At 34.2% G+C, this 18585-nt stretch overlaps 1 protein-coding gene across 1 annotated transcript in view; it reads right to left on the bottom strand.

Moving 5' to 3' along the window:
* Positions 1-306: 306 nt before the first annotated feature.
* LOC124357448 (ras-related and estrogen-regulated growth inhibitor) overlaps positions 307-18585 on the bottom strand; it is an 86567-nt gene continuing 68288 nt past the window's right edge. The window contains exons 4-7 of the mRNA XM_046809269.1: positions 12052-12207; positions 9116-9268; positions 8750-8909; positions 307-7586 (exon numbers count right to left, since the gene is read on the bottom strand). Of these exons, the coding sequence (XP_046665225.1) occupies positions 7348-7586; positions 8750-8909; positions 9116-9268; positions 12052-12207 (708 nt within the window). The 3' untranslated portion in view covers positions 307-7347. The remainder of the gene's footprint in view (positions 7587-8749; positions 8910-9115; positions 9269-12051; positions 12208-18585) is intronic.

Genomic DNA, 18585 nt, shown 5'->3' on the forward strand with positions numbered 1-18585 from the left:
GAAACACTACGTGTATAAATAGAGTAAGTATTTATAGTAAATATCTTTTTTTACTGCCTGGTGTGGGTAGGCAGGCGTATATTATTATTTTTATTATTTATTGCTCTAATTCAGTAATTCCTGAACTTTGATTTGTAGTATTAAAATTTAACACTAACAAATAAAGCATTATAGACAATATATTTGTAGGATTTAGAGAGTTTTTTATGAATAATGAAATACATGCAGCCTGAAACAGACATAGACATTCATTATTCTAGGTGGAAATTTAAAGGAAAACCATGTGTAAAATGAATAATAATTTCAAACGGTTATACAATATTTATTTACATTAACTATAGCATTAGTTATATACACAAAACCATTACACTCATTTTACTTACCTGTTGTACATTTTCATTTTATTGTATATCTAATATAATATTCTTACTGTGGTATATGTTATCAAAGTTTTATGATTCTTTATATTAATCTGAACATGTATATGAAATATTTATTAAAAATAATTTTTAACTTTATTACATATCAAATTATTTTATTAATAGCTTTTAATATGTGGTGTGTAATTTTAAGTTATCTACAACAAGTTTATAGCTCGATGCCTACTTATTCATTCATTTAAATATCAGAGATACAATTCCCACTTTTAACTTTACAATGTTGTGTTTTGTTTGAGGATTTCAACGTTTATAATGTGATATGTTACATTTTTTTTAATCTAATGAAAACCTTTGTTAAAACCCCATACCTATGATATAATTACTATGTTACACTCACTTAAAAGCAGATTATAAAGTATCCCAGGCATTATAAAAGTTTCAAGTTCTAGTTCGATAATTAACTTTGTACGTTTATTTTTTTACTTTCCTTCTTTTAATGGTTCTGCAAATTTGTGTCCCAGCTTTAATGCGTAAATTGACTCTTTAGTGTTCTAGTTTCACCTTTGATATTGTGACTTGTGTTTGTGCTCTTGACTTATCATGCTCTGACTTGCGCCCTGTGCAGTGACAACGCCTGAGTTCGCTAATATCATGTCTGGACTCCACGTAGTTTTCAAGTATGTTTAATTTATACCTCTTTTTCAATCTCTTTTTAGTGACAGTCCATTGATGCAGGTTGTAGATTTTAAGTACATGTATATGTACTAATTGTCTCACCTGACGAATAGGATATATATAAATCCTCGAAACAAAATAAAAGAGTATACGAACTACTTCAGCACAGAGTTTTTATTTTATTTTGCAAAAAAGCCCGTGAATTTTGTCCGTTCAGACTGACGGTGAACTGTTTGTAGTACACTGAACCGGATTCTACTGTAGAGTATATTTTCCAAAGTATACATGATTTACCATTCTCCCACAGCATTACGGCACTATCGTGTTTTTACAGGCACGTTTCACTGACGACTGATGTGTAGAAAATCAGCTACCCACGTGACGTTTGGCAGGAGCCTTTAATTCTTGTAACAACTAGGTACTTACTACATTGACAGCTAGCAATTTATATTTAAAGAAACAGCGAAACACCTATTGTGCTATCAACAGATTTAACGTACAACAAGAAACATTCACGCGTAAGAAGCATTACAAGAACACTCGCTTAAAAAGTCACAACCTCGCAACTACGGAGTGTCCATTTATGATATTGTTTATATGTGGTTTTTTGTTATTTCATCTAAGTTTGGCGTCCTTTCACAATCTTGAAAGTAAACTATGGAATCTTTAATAGATTGAACAGTCTTTTATGCATTAATTTTTTATTCGGACTTATTTATAATGGGTGATTCACTTGAGAGTTTACAATTTGAAATTCAAAGAATAAGCGTTGTATTTTACTTATTTGTTATAATATTATTTATACAAATTTCTCAGAGATTGACATTAAATATGAAAAATAATATCCTTCAAATGACCGCCACGTGCAACGTAAGACTTCAGCCTTTTTCATGAAATTTTCCGTACTTTCTTGTTTAGTTGTTGTGGAGTTTAATTGATAAAATCCTTTAGCTCCGGAATTGAGTTGGACTTTTTTGCGTAGACCTTCTGCATCAAGTAACCAAACGAAATAATTCAGTAATGCGAGGTCACGTGATCTTACTGGACAATGTTGATTATCGAAATGAGAGATTAAATGGCCGTGAAACTTTGTGTGCAACAAATGCGCGGTTTCTCGAGCTGTATCCCAAAGTGTATCCGCCGTGTTTTTGAAACCACAAGTCGTTCGAATCGTTATTCCACCTAACTCCTGCCAAAATAACCGCTTATCACCTCCCAATAACGTTTTCATTTGACTGTAACTGCATCGCAACGGGAATTTTCAAAAAAGTAATGGCCAATAACGCCCCACAAACCGCTACCTTTTGGATGCATTAGTTTCATTGTATATAAAATTGCATATTTGATATAATTTAAATTCTTAATTTTTAGTTATAAACGAAATAGTATAAGTATAATGGCTTGAGTTATAAGAGAGAAAAATCAAAACGAGCATTTTCTAATATGCATTTTCATGGTCATTTATTTAAAAGAAACAGAGAGAATTGTAAGGACTTGGTTATATTTGTTTAAAATACATATTTAGAGCCTACATTTTTCAAAGAAAATTTATATCCTTTAATAGCACATCAATTCAGAAAATATTTGAAATTTGATTTCAGAAAAAGTGTTTGTGTGAAATAATTTTGAAAATACTAATCTTGTGTAGCATGGATTAGATTCACCCTTTCGCTTTATTGCGTTTCTGTTCAAGTAGACTGTCTGTTAAGTATCTCGATGGACTAGAAGCACAACGATATTGATTACTCTTTTATGGTTGTCGTCTCTAGGCGCTGAGCCTCAGATTATAGGCCTAAACCTAGAGGTTCAGGTTCGAATCTCGGGTTAAGTAAGCATGGGACTTTAGAGAGCTAATAAACAATCATTTGGGGTCATAACCAGCCCTGGTAAACTGTCCCGGGCTAGATCGACCATCTAGAATAACTCATGTTGATAGAACTAATACAATTGTACATGTTTTATTTAAAATAATTAACACTTAATAAAAATATGCTTTATTTTAAAGTGCGCAGTATATAAATTAGTAATAAACATATTTTCAATAATATCTGTATCTGTATAAACATTGAATATATTTTATCAAGTTCTACCAGCCTAATGACACTATTGTAATAATTCTGAGAACCCCCATAAAATTGCACCTTGAATGTAGTAGCACATGGCTGATTGCAGTTTACTTGCAGCAAACAGCAAAGTTTAAAGTGAGTAATAATAATAATGATATTGAGTACATTTCTTTTTTTATGATTCTGGAGTAAGAAATTGGCCAGCAATGTTATAACTGCAAAGCCTGGCCCAGCTTCTTCTTCACAGCGAGTACTAGATTTCTGCATATTGAATAAAAAATCAGGACACCTAGTACACTACAAAGGGCTTATTATAAAGTAGTTTTTTGTAATGAGACCAACGCTACTGTGGAAGTGGCTGTACTATGTGGTCATTTACTGTCCTAAGTGAGCCATAAAATGATAATATGGGAGGGAATCCGCACATTTTGGTAGACATTATAAATACACTTATAAAAAATCTGCTTTGAGGTTGTTCATTTTGAGACCACCTGTTTGTTAATTTTTTACTATCATGAGTGCTTTTATTCCCCAGTATTCAAGTGCGGCTGGTTTACCTTCCAGTTGAACTTACACTGGGTACGGCAACAGCGATGCGTCACTTACATTTATGTCTCCATAGATGTCCAGGAGCCGCACATCAAGATGTTGGGGTTAAATTATTATATATGATAGCGGAGACGACTGTCGGTGTGGGTGGAGCTCCCTTAGTGTTAAATGTTATTGCAAGCCTGGAAATGAGGGAATACTATCCCCTATTAGTCACTGGAGAAGGGTTGAACAGAGTTAGCCTCTGCTTCTACCAAGGTGACATGACACATCATCTCATTGCTTTTAGTCCTAAGAGATCATTTGCGCTTCGTCCAGAATGACATAATATTCAGGACGGATAAGGTACGAGGGCATGCCTAATGTGTTCTAGTGTAACATCCTCGAGCGATAAACAGAAAGACCTAGTTCAGTCTTTATCACTCCAAAACCATAGGATATTATTTTAATTTTTGTTTCATAACAAAAAATACGAGATCTCTGATATTTCCTGTGTTATTCGGTTACTAGCACCTTTTTTATGAATGTGGTATTAACTAACATTTCCTATAGCTACATTTAATTCCTACCCAATAGACTTTTATGTGTAAAGCTGCGTTTGGTGTTGTATATATATAACAGTAAACAATTAATATAAAATATACATATGCCAATATGACTTTATGTAATATGTAATGAAAGATATGCAATTTTTATAATTACCACACACGTAGTTTTAGGCCTTATGATTTACATAGATAATTTACAACCTACTTAAATAATGTGATAATGTTGACAACTATACTTATGTATAAACGAATAACATCTAGATCTAAGCCTGGTTCTAAAACACACTGCTGATTCAATGAAAAGTTGCTATACAAAATAAATTAGGCCTTGCAATACATTTAAAACACACACTGGCGCTCGGGATAACTTGGCGGCTGCTTAAAAAGCTAATAAAGACAAACTAAGTTCTACTTACAAAGCAAATAGGAATGTTATAATCACAATTAGTTTTCTATGCATAACGTAACACCGACCAACAACTATAGATTATTGTATGTGATGCATTAACAGAAAATATTACAATCATATGACATTTAACACTGTAATATTCGGTTTATGTGGAGATACATGTGTATGGTTCAGCGCTTACAAAGTGTTTCGTAAACAGAACAGAATGGTACCTATAATCTTCAGTTAAATGTTTACGGCTGTTCAATTTCCAGCAATTTCTATTATGTACTAAGCAATTAATCTTTTTCGTTTACCGATGAATTTAAATAACAATTCCTGTTGCAATTATTACATACATGTAACTACAGTTTTTATTCAATGTATCAACACATACATATACAAGAAACTGATAGGATGAACGTTAATTTTGACTGCCGAAGCCTCAATATAAAATTATATTGTTTGAGTACATTATAAAATTGTATTATCAATACTTTAGCTCGGGCAGGTTCAAAAATAGAGAAATCGTTTTTTTTAATGAAAATTTACCTAAATGTAGAACTTATATGGGATACACCAAAACCGGATGGGTAACTTAAATCTGGGAAATCGAATGAATGTTCAGGAGCGGCACATCACTAACAGCAAATGTCGATATATTGGGTAAGAAGGGCTGATCGATTTCGAAAGTCGGCTGTTGCGGTGAGTGGGGCTTTAGCCTACATATGATGGAATATTTTCTCTGACATGAATGAGATAGTACTAGTACAGGTCATTCTTCCTCGTGGGATCTTGGTACGAGGCGGCTCCCACCCCCAACATAACCTTCCTGAATATCCTGTCACACCGGATCAAGAGTAAATGTTCTTTTAGGACTAAATGTAGTGAGTTATTTCTTCAACTTCGTATCATTAGTGAATAAAAAATTTGAAAACATTCTATAAAGAATGTGAAAGCAGCATAAAAGAATTAAAGGAGGGAATGTCTTCAAGGGCTGAGATTAATGCCTCCAGCATCGCAGCTAATGGGGAGTACGGCAGCACCTTCCGTCACAGATGGAGACGGACGATAAACATCCCTCGAATTGATATCAGTCAGTAACAGATCAAAATTGTAAACATTCTGATCACGAATGTCTGAGAGATCTAAAATTACAGTATCATAAATTCTTCAAAATGTCACGATCCGACTTGATGAGCTTTTTTCAGTTTGGACACTGGCTGCTGCTTTATCAATAAAGTCGTTTCTTTGATAGTCCTCCTGCCCAGGCTATAGAATTGGCCCATGAAATCTTTTTCTGGACTCCAATAAAACATAAATAAATGTTTAAAAAATATTGAAGCTGAGGCGGTCAAAATAAACTTAATCATTGATACAATACAACAAAGACGCATTCTTTACCTTGTGCGTACATTTGATTGTGACATAAAGTAGCACTGCATAGAGAAATCTACAAATACTATTGTACAAGTAATACACAAATCGCAATGATTAAGTAAATAAATTACACGAACATTATATCATAAGATTAGAATTAAATTTATGTTTATTTACAACTCGACACGTAGGTATAAGAATAATCTTGAGTGGCATGGCAAAGTTTAAAATTTGATATACTTTTAAATATTCATAACCACGTTATTTTATTTCGAACTGGACAATGCTTAAACTTCCTGTTCAATAGAGCATAGGCATTTATTATCATATTCTATTTTGTTTAAGGTAGTTATATTTCTTGGGTTTAATGCCTGTAATTTATGTTATCACTGACAAGAATTTAACGATTTTTTACTAAAAATTTACTTATCAAAACAGGAATAAATCTATGAACTGATTAAGGATAAATAGATTCTAAGGACATTAAATTTACATTAGTGTGTTCATTCGTTTTCTACTCCCATGTTCTACTGTCATGTTAAGGTAGTGTTGATCTAACTCTAACTCAATATGTACTTTTCAGTACACACAGTAAGAACCACAAAGGAAACACAAGAAACAATAAACTAAAATAGATCTAAAGGAAACCACAGTCAACCACAATGAGATTTGTAAAAAAGTTCTGAGAAAACAGTTTGAGCTTATAAAAATAGTGGCTCTATTCTCTAGCGTTCGCTGTAATGATTTAGATTTTGCGTCGTAACATTTTATATCTTATTGATTTTAAATATATAATTTATACACACCCAACTCCTTATAAGTTTTCCTCAACGATAGTATCATTTCTCATTTAACAAAGTAGTAAAGTTTTTACTACTATTGTACAATTATTATTTTATTAGTAATTGTAATAATTTGTCATAAAAATACTCAAAATGACTCAAACGCCCATGAAATGTAAAGTCATGGTCCATTGGTATACTAAATACAAGGTGTATTTTCTAATAAAATCTTTAGGGATAAAATCTATTATGCGCGTTAGTACTGCGTACTATTAAGTTTAAATCAAGGCTGACCAACAGCGGTTAAAAGCTCCTACTTCACCCAGAAAACTGTACAATATAATAACTGCATGGTGAATACAGTTGATATAGAATTCCAATGATTGAATTACAGGGATGTTGAGCAATATACCTATGTTATCTATTCACATGAGAGTCTTAAGTTAAATAGATCTTTCTCATTAACAATGCGTTTATCTGACTATAATCTCTAATAGACATCCGAACAAAATCTTTCGAATTAACAACCGACTTATATTAACCATGGAACTTATATATAAAAATGCATGGACAGGGAGATCAGCAGCTAGCGTTGTTGCCACGCATGGAGATGCTCATGCGTCGGTCAGCCTGGCGTGTGCTGGGGGTGGTGACCGGGGGTGGTGGGTACCTCCAACGTCGGGGACGGGATAGAAGGTGTCCGTCTGTTGAGGCTCGACCTCTGAACGGCGGCAGCTGCTCGGTCTCCGGTATCGGTGAAGGAGATCCTGGACTCGTCTCTTCTTCCTCATCCAACTCTACTTCTGTCCATCGGCGGCCTGAGAATACACCATGATTAAGTTAGGTTACCCAAATCCAAATTACAGCATAAGATATACTAAACTTAAAATTAAAATTAGTGAGGGAATAATTCCTCACACCTCGAGGAATATAGACAAAAAGAGTGAAAATAATTATACAGAAAAGAGTATACTATTCATCTTTGTGGAATCCCTTGTGGTATTTTGAGTGTTGCCAGGTATTTTTCATTTGCAAAAACTTGTACAAGTACATCCAAAGTGATACAATTCAAACTTATTGGATGCTGTAATCTACGGTATCAGTGGCATTTAACACTACATAAGACCTAAAGTAGTACTGAATTACCCTTTTCAATTCTATTAACGAACAATATTGACTTGAAATACCAACGAACGAGCTCCATCAACTATATGACGTTTCGATCTAAAACAAATTGGCTAATTATAAAGAAACCGTTGCCTTCTTATATAATCTCAGATTGAACTTAGACGCTCCAAAACCTTCAAACATATGCGTATTATCGATTTGGGTTGATAACTACCTTAATCAATTATATGACGTTTCGATCTAAAACAAATTGGCTAATAATAAAGAAACTGTTGCTTTCTTATATAATCTGAGATTGAACTTAGACGCTCCAAAACCTTCAAACATATGCGTATTATCGATTTGGGTTGATAACTACCTTAATATTTTGTATTCCTCTTGTATACTTTATTTGTAACAAAATACTGGAAATAATACATTACTGATTCGTAAGTTAAACAAGTAAGTGAATATTTTTACATATGTACCTACAAGTCAACTACGTAACAACAACATTTATTCCATAAATAATGTTAAGACAGAAGCTATCTCTAGTTTATTGATTTCAATGCTGACTTAATTCGCAGTGAAATCGTTGTTTTGAATTTCACGAATATCTCATTGTCTTTTACATTCCAGTAAATTTTATCGATGAAGACTAAGAGGAAGGCGTTTCCTAATTATATCCACACGGCAAAACAATTTATTAAACATATCAACAGTTAGGTTAAGGGGCATAGAAAGAGGTATGCTATTATTTGGAATAAACAGGTTGCCGTTGACAGAAGATGATGTAACGGCAGCTGAAATTTCTGGGCTATGGGGATCTTACTTGATTACTGAACCAGTAATATTACCGATAGACAAATGTTACCTAGGATCATGGAAAGAGAAGGCTTGCCGTTGGCAGATGCCGATGTGACTGGAGCTGGTGGAGTGTCTGGGCTGTGGATCTCACTCGTAGATCGCTTCAGTTTGGGGAACTTTGTGTGTACCTTCCAGAATTGGCACACGTCTCTAAACACTGCCCACACCTTTGTTAAACAGTAGCAGTTATTAAACCTCTTCATAATTGTATAAGGCACACATGACGCAAAATTAGTCCTTTCATTCTCATTGCTAACCGAGAACAGATATTTAATTATAATCTCCTATATATATATTAAACTCTTACATTTTCATAGACATTGAAATCGACTTGTTAACGAAATCATCTATTTTATAACGAATCGTCACTTACTTGTTCAATACTTTCTCTGACTGAAATTTCGTGGAAACAGACACATCCGATCTCCTTGCTCCTCCTCTGTCCATCCTCCAGCGACACCATTCTGTCTCCCCACTGGTCGACCTTGTTCCCAACCAGTACTACTGGGACATCAGTCACACTTTCCTGGAATATTAAACTTCATGACGCCTCAGTTTTGATATCTTAATGACTATGTGACTAGGTGATTCTACATTCATTTCGCCAACAAAAGGTATAAGAATGTCATACACGTGACCCAGTTCATAAATGCCAATCGAGATTCTGTATTATTTCCAATTAGTGTAAACTTAAATTCACACACTAAATATCATGCAAAACTTAATAAATGGATATATACCAGCAAATATACTGAAAGAGTCAACTCTCTTTTATTGTCCATAACAGCAAAGGATAACTATGCATTAATTGCGAATTAATTTAGGAAATGATAAAGTTAAACTTCTTTTTTCAATTTATTGGTTAACTAGAGGCAAAATATGAAAACTATCTAAACATAAACCAAGAATTAAGTTATCAAGAACACCGCTGTGTTATAATAAGGCGTTATGGGTAGTTATCTATAAATGTTTGAAATTTAAGATCGAAACTGGCAACAGATGTTATCACTAATAAATTATTGATACTTTGTGTGATTGTGTTAATAAAAAGTCAGTGCAATGACTAGCAAGTTAAATAAACTGTTTTTTTTTGTTTTCATTGAAGGTTTCCTATATTAACCTAGTATTCTAAAGAATGAAATAGGTTTAAAACTGAAACGTTTTGATAGTATTTTTAATTATAATTAAATAGTATAAATCTGTGTTCATAAATAAAATCAAGTGTCATATACGTTTATATTTGTGAAATATGCATATTTATGTTATACTACATTTTATAACTAATATTTTGCAGCGTAAGAATTGGGGTTATTACCGTAGAAGTGTTGCACTTTACTTGGGAGTGAAACAAAATAGGTATATAATCAAAGGTTTTCATCATAGGTAATAATAAATCAATACAGTTTAGGAATATACAGTGTGCATGAAAAGTCACAGAAAGGTTAATAATGTTTTAAACCATTTCTTGTAAAGGAATGAGACTTTGTATATCATATTACTTATAAAAATCTAATTGTGTTATATGATTTTTAGGATTTTATCTCATTAGGGGGACGCAAGGAGTCGGAAGAAAATCTTATATTAGAGTATAGGTCGAGATGTGAATTTAAATTCTTTCATAGTGGAACACAATGCCGCAAACTGAACATTTAAAGAAGAAAGTTGGGCGACCTATGCTCTAATTTAAAACGTGACTTTTTATGGGCCCCCCGATGAGGTAAATTACTGACAATTGCATGAAAATTTGGATTTTTATGCATTTATTGGATTCAAACACACTGCATGTGCATAGCAAGAATTATGTATAGAGCTTTAAGAAATATAATGATTATTATAAATAGTAAAGAATTAAAATACCGATTACTTTTACTCTTGTACCTCTTTCAAGTAAAAAAAAGAATATTTTTAAAGTTTGAGGTTAAAAATATAATCTATAAAGTTTAGTTCCTATGAATCGTTATTATTATTACCAGTACTTATAAAAATGTCACTACTAAGTGTTTAATTGAATCAAGGGGTGACCGTAAGGATCTTTTCACGTCCTAATGTTACTTAAACGGAAGGCAGTAGTTTAGCAATTCTCCCTTGGTAAGATCTCTATAAATGGGTTTTATTTCTTTCCAACAATCTTAAAGTAAAACAAAAATTAATCTGGGTATCAAATTATATGAAAATAAGAAGTGACATGGAATCACGGAACTGGTACAGTCGCAAGAATCTCAACCACAACACTCAACTTTAATTATTATTATTTTCGACCAATGTTTTTGCATATGCAGTATTATATAATTTTCGCATACAGAAAGAAATGTAGAATGTTTTGAGTGGATATTTTTTCACTTATAAAAGTTACGGCCTCCTCTTAACAAACAATTGACAAATAACAATGGTGTTTACTAGGAGAATGGTGAATGTGCAATTTACATAATACATTTTAAACATTTATACCTTATTTCAGGTTAGGAACCCACTAATTTTACGGACGACTTAATTATTTAAGCTTCTCTCTTAATCCCTCATAGAAACAAGAAAAAACTCATATTCAAGTTAAGGAAGAGGCATTATAGGAAAAAGTTAAGCGAGCGAGGTACATTCCCTTTTTTATATAATGTAGCAACTATGTATACACTGTATATTTTAAAAGCAAAATAAAAAAAAAACTCCTAACTATATATTATTAAGGATATGTCCCCGAAAGGATATAAATAGGAAGTACATAAGAAACATAGGACTGAATTTATATATATATATATATAAAAGTTGTATATTCCAGTATAATCAAATAAAAAAATTCATGTGAATATATTCTGTATTACGTTTGTTAAATTGGCGTAACTAGGTCTTCTTTAGGAGTGGCGATGGATCTGATCGAAGAGCGCATCACACACAGGTAGATAAATATTGATTTAAATCAGTTGGGGAGGCCTGAAAGTGAAACATTTTACTGAAGTAATTCAACAAGTTTGATTGCTGTATTACGAATATTTTATATTATTTTGAGGGTTCTTGAGGGGTTCCATCTACCTCACCTCTCTCATATTTACGCCGCTGTTATAATACCCAGTTGTTATTCCTTCAACAAAACTTTAGTTTTAAATGTCTGAAATTCAGAAGAATAAAGTCAACTAAATCCGAACGTGACTGTACGTTGTGGCTGCACGTGTTGGTTGTTTTTCTCACACAAGATTGAGCACAACCATAATGCAGGAAGAGAAGTAATCTAATGAGGCAGCCAGGTTGTCGTGGTGCCTGGCCGCAGTAGGAAGACATATCACATGTCCCCTCCACCTCGACTCCTCTGCCCCTCACCTTTGAGCTGTTGAGACGCCGCTTGCGCTTGTTATAGTTGATGAGGAACTTGAGACGGTTGCACTCGTCGAAGGAACACTTGTCCGTAACGGAGTACATCAAGATGAATGCCTCCGCCCACCGGATGTTGGCCTCCAGAGTCAGACACTCACTCTCCTGGAATATTTACACACATTAACAGTGGACCTTCAGAACTTAACCAACTCATGTTATGAAAATGTTCACTTTACATCGTATGCTGCCAGATGAATGCCTCCGCCCACCGGATGTTGGCCTCCAGAGTCAGACACTCACTCTCCTGGAATATTTACACACATTAACAGTGGACCTTCAGAACTTAACCAACTCATGTTATGAAAATGTTCACTTTACATCGTATGCTGCCAGATGAATGCCTCCGCCCACCGGATGTTGGCCTCCAGAGTCAGACACTCACTCTCCTGGAATATTTACACACATTAACAGTGGACCTTCAGAACTTAACCAACTCATGTTATGAAAATGTTCACTTTACATCGTATGCTGCCAGATGAATGCCTCCGCCCACCGGATGTTGGTCCTCCAGAGTCAGACACTCACTCTCTTGGAATATTTACACACATTAACAGTGGACCTTCAGAACTTAACCAACTCATGTTATGAAAATGTTCACTTTACATCGTATGCTGCCAGATGAATGCCTCCGCCCACCGGATGTTGGCCTCCAGAGTCAGACACTCACTCTCCTGGAATATTTACACACATTAACAGTGGACCTTCAGAACTTAACCAACTCATGTTATGAAAATGTTCACTTTACATCGTATGCTGCCAGATGAATGCCTCCGCCCACCGGATGTTGGCCTCCAGAGTCAGACACTCACTCTCCTGGAATATTTACACACATTAACAGTGGACCTTCAGAACTTAACCAACTCATGTTATGAAAATGTTCACTTTACATCGTATGCTGCCAGATGAATGCCTCCGCCCACCGGATGTTGGCCTCCAGAGTCAGACACTCACTCTCCTGGAATATTTACACACATTAACAGTGGACCTTCAGAACTTAACCAACTCATGTTATGAAAATGTTCACTTTACATCGTATGCTGCCAGATGAATGCCTCCGCCCACCGGATGTTGGCCTCCAGAGTCAGACACTCACTCTCCTGGAATATATTTACACACATTAACAGTGGACCTTCAGAACTTAACCAACTCATGTTATGAAAATGTTCACTTTACATCGTATGCTGCCAGATGAATGCCTCCGCCCACCGGATGTTGGCCTCCAGAGTCAGACACTCACTCTCCTGGAATATTTACACACATTAACAGTGGACCTTCAGAACTTAACCAACTCATGTTATGAAAATGTTCACTTTACATCGTATGCTGCCAGATGAATGCCTCCGCCCACCGGATGTTGGCCTCCAGAGTCAGACACTCACTCTCCTGGAATATTTACACACATTAACAGTGGACCTTCAGAACTTAACCAACTCATGTTATGAAAATGTTCACTTTACATCGTATGCTGCCAGATGAATGCCTCCGCCCACCGGATGTTGGCCTCCAGAGTCAGACACTCACTCTCCTGGAATATTTACACACATTAACAGTGGACCTTCAGAACTTAACCAACTCATGTTATGAAAATGTTCACTTTACATCGTATGCTGCCAGATGAATGCCTCCGCCCACCGGATGTTGGTCTCCAGAGTCAGACACTCACTCTCCTGGAATATTTACACACATTAACAGTGGACCTTCAGAACTTAACCAACTCATGTTATGAAAATGTTCACTTTACATCGTATGCTGCCAGATGAATGCCTCCGCCCACCGGATGTTGGCCTCCAGAGTCAGGCACTCACTCTCCTGGAATATTTATACACATTAACAGTGGACCTTCAGAACTTAACCAACTCATGTTATGAAAATGTTCACTTTACATCGTATGCTGCCAGATGAATGCCTCCGCCCACCGGATGTTGGCCTCCAGAGTCAGACACTCACTCTCCTGGAATATTTATACACATTAACAGTGGACCTTCAGAACTTAACCAACTCATGTTATGAAAATGTTCACTTTACATTGTATGCCGGCAGAGGAATTCTAGACCTTTTATTTATATAATGTTCTCAAGACAACTTGATGTTAAAATGTTATTGTTCAAAAACAAATATCACAGCTTAACCTTTTTGCTCTCGTCCTCTTTCTTTGATTCTCTGGAAAAATCTTACAAAGAGCATTTAAGAATATACGTCGTGAATTACAACGATTGAATTACACCTAATATACTTGTTCGAGTAGTGTCAACTTTGATAATCCAAACTGTTACGTTAAAGTTTTGAGGCTTTTTACGTAACAAATGACATGTTGAAAAGATTTTTCGCAATTTTCTACTCTATGCAGTAACCAGGTAAAGTGCAGAAGTAGTACGGTTGACCGACAATAATAACATTGTACATACATACAATTAAAAACAAAGGCCTTCATTTTCTGACTTGAACAATGTACCGAACACGTAAACATATTGTATTTTGTAACTTACAATTTAATGTTCTGTGGTGGAGGAATACAAAGTTATAACGAATAATAATGGATGAGGGCGAATGACATAACAGTAATATATATTTATAAATTGCGCTTTCAAACCTATGTGTGTAAGTCACCATTGGGAAAGTGCCAAAATTATGCATTTCTATAGATAAAACAAGTATATAGAAAATGTTGTCAGGTAGTTACAACCTATCATTACTAGATAGATTTGTTTATTGTTTTTGTGACCAATTTATGATATGTCGAAAGATTTTTTATACAGCCTCAACTCTTTTTCGAACTTTTACGGATTCCTGGAAATTTTATGTAGGGTGAAGATCTAAAGCTGAGTGTGGTTTTGTACAAAAGAGGAGAGAATATAAAAAATACACTAACCCTCATTAAGTTTGCTTGTTATACATATATTGTATTTTTACTAGACTCTTTTACATTCCTGCGAAGTTGTTATAAACAATAAGGTGGTAAAGAATATACGAGGAATCTACTTCACAACCGCTGCAAGGGTTACTTTGTCTCTCCACAGTCAGTTAACTTCTAACATCGTCTACCACGAACATGTGGTGTTGTGTTAGTGGGGTGAGCAGAATAAATTATGTAACTCGGTTATTTCTGAACATCCAAACACATGTCGCTGGCTATCTTAACCTTGGATCATTTTAAGGTCACACGTTGGGCTAACTTAGGTATTAATAAACGAAACCTCTGATCATGTAACAGTCTATAAGAATATAAGTCATCCAAGCCTGACATCTGTTATTTTAATTAGATAACGTTTGTAAACCAAATATTTAGCACGGTACTACTTTACTTTACCACACAAATATCTGACACATGCGTAATCTGTTCTATTTTACAGTCAAAGATAAGACTGTCTAGAATATTATTCTCAAAACCTTTAATCACTGAAGGTACTCCGCTTAAACGTAACTTAACTATACTTAAATTTTACTTGTTGCCAATTTATAAAATTTGGAAATGTATTATCGCTGTGTGTTTTACACTTATGAGGAACGTCTGATTAGAAACCAAATTAGCATGTGCTCTATTTGAGTAGGTGATCTGAGATATTGGCACTTCGGTTTGTACTGATTTTCGTATAAAATTCTGGTTACGTACAAAAAACAAACTGTACATATTGGAGGAAGGATTATAGTGCCAGAACTGACGAATTCTAGTATACTGGTAACCTCTGTGAGTTCAGCAATTAGCAACGTGTTGAATTGAAAACAGAGTAAATGATCATTTAGTTGGCATTTCAAGACAAGATTGGGAATAAATTGAATTATAACAGTATATACGAGTAATATGACATTAGTCAATACCTGCACTTATTCAATGGAAATATTTCCAGTATAATGTATTTCAAAGAAATAAAATCACATATTGTTGCTTCTCCAATTACGTTCTCAAACACGAAATCGGTTTGAAAATGCTTGATTTCCAAGTTTCGAGCACATATTTTCCTTGCAGTTAACTTTTAGCTCTACTGACATTTAGCTTACACCGTCTGTCATACAGAAACGACCGGGAAGAACTCGACTACAAGTTCATCTGGTGCCGAGACGGAAAATTCTTCATCAGGAAAGCCGAGTGTCAGCCAGTGAAAAAGATCAGCACTTATGAGTTCGACTTGAAAGTCACGCCTCACAGTACCTAGGCATGTGCGTGATATTTGAGTATCTACCATAATTATATGCAAACAACAACAAACTCATATCGGATGGATTTCAATAGCTTTTTTTTATTTCACAGAATAATTTAAACTAAAACGTGATATATGCGAACGTAAGAAGTATGTGACAAAATTTTGATGTTTTTGCTAGTAACCAAATTAAACATAGTATAAGTTTTGTAATCCTGAGCGAAATTTGGATTAGCAGTGACGAAGTCGAGCTAATATGTTTATGAGGAGGAATTTTATGTTATACTTTAGCCAATATTTACTGTGTTCAATTTAAATTTAAATTGTACCACAGCCTTTTGAAAATTAAATGTCAGTAATTGTTTTTTAATATCTTTTGTATTTATAGATTGCACTGTTATTCTGAAAATGATTTTGTTGTGGAATTAATTAATAAGTTGGAATCCATTCATAACAGTACTGTCCTTATCGGATATTTTAGTATAATTAACCTTAATATAATTTATAATAAGCCAAGTTCACACAGTTGTTTAAGTATGTTAATCAGTATAGGTTTTGTTCAGTTCAAACTCCCCAAATAGAATAACTACTAATTCCAAAAATTGTTTAGATCTCATTTTTATTATACTAGTTTATTCCATGTTTTAAAGTGCAAGTTTCGACTTAGGTTTGGCAGGTCATTGTATGTAAGACTTAAAAATAGTATTTCAAACATTAAAAAATCAATCTAGTAATAATTGCAATAATTGCAACATCCAGAACAAAGCACTGGTTATGTATGTCATTGTTGATCTTGAAAAGGTATCTTGTTACAAATAAGTTCTATAAATGGGAGTGTATGTCTTGCATCCGATAATGGTAGTGAAAATTCCAATTGCTTTATGAGTACTTTAAGTAGTGTAATTGATCATTGAAAAAATTCAAAACTTGAGGGCTAGAAAACTTAAGAAAGCTAGGTTAATCAGTCCTTAGATTAATTCTAAGTTACTAGATAAAGTTAAAAGAAAACACAAATTGCGCAAAGTTTCAATAAATAATCCGTATGATAGCAGTTTTCCTGATTTTTACAATAGATACTTGTAGTAGTTTAAGAATCGAAATTTGCGAGACAAAAAATTAATATTATTGTAAAACAGATTAATGAAGCAAAAGAAGATTCATTTCTTTAATAGGAAGTTGTAAATAATCTGAGTGGGTAAAATTCTAAGAAATTTGTTGACACAATGCAACTAGAAAACAGAATAATCTTGTTAGATCCGTGTATAATAGCTGTGTATTTGTGTTTTTTAGTTGTATAATGTTGTATTATGTATTTTGGTGAACTATTGTATTAGTTGAATTGATTAATTGTAAATATTTTATTTTTTCTGAGCTGAAAGGAAACTTTTTAGTTTGTCATGAATATTATTGTTATGAATATTATAAGATAAGAATTAAATGTAACAGTTGTGAATATTGCAGTGAGGGTACGGGGTCTTGCCTAGCAGGCCTTATCAGTGTTTAGTGCAGACGCCAAGGAGAGCAGCCCGGCTCATAACACACATGCTGTTCTAATCTGATAAGACTCTGATAAGATATCTGTTGCTTATTGTGTCCTATTCTGATAACACTACTCGTAAAAGTGGTCAGTCATTTCCTGGTTGTTTCCTTCTTGTAACCATGTACTGATTATGATGGAATAAAATCATTTATTCATTACTGTTTATTTACTAACGTTATTATAACGTTGTGATAGGACAGATTTGACAGAATAAATAAAAACTTTCAGAAAACTAAAATAATATTATTAGATAATTAAGTGACTGTTTCAAAATGTATAAGGACGTCGTGCGTACTACTAAAAACAGCAAGAGAATGGCATAATTGTGTTATTTTCAAAAGGAATACTTGTATTTACGTATAAAGATTTGAAAACTTCTGCCAACTCAATTTTGTTCAAACACGGCTGTGAACAAAATAGAGCCGGTTCATTATCAACTTCAACGTTGCAATATTTGGCTGTGAATAGAACAAGATGAAGAAGACAGTAAAAGTTTACAGGTATAGTTACAAATCATGTTAAATAATGTTACAAGTGTTGTAGTAAATTGAGATCACTTAATGTTGATGGAAGTAAACTTACCGTCTTTCCTACGGGTAATCGGCTATGAGGAATCCTGAGATGCAGTATTTTAAGTTTACGATGCTTCCGCAAAGAATATTCCATGGATGAACAGATCGTGTTAAAATAGATAGAGGAAGTGACGTACGGGTAGGGTACGAAAAGCGGACCCGGTTTTTTATATCGAAATTGGCAAACGACATTATATACTCATGACTATCGATATAATAAGTCGATACTAAT

The sequence above is a fragment of the Homalodisca vitripennis genome, chromosome 3, assembly GCF_021130785.1.
Source record: "Homalodisca vitripennis isolate AUS2020 chromosome 3, UT_GWSS_2.1, whole genome shotgun sequence".
Lineage (NCBI taxonomy): Eukaryota > Metazoa > Arthropoda > Insecta > Hemiptera > Cicadellidae > Homalodisca > Homalodisca vitripennis.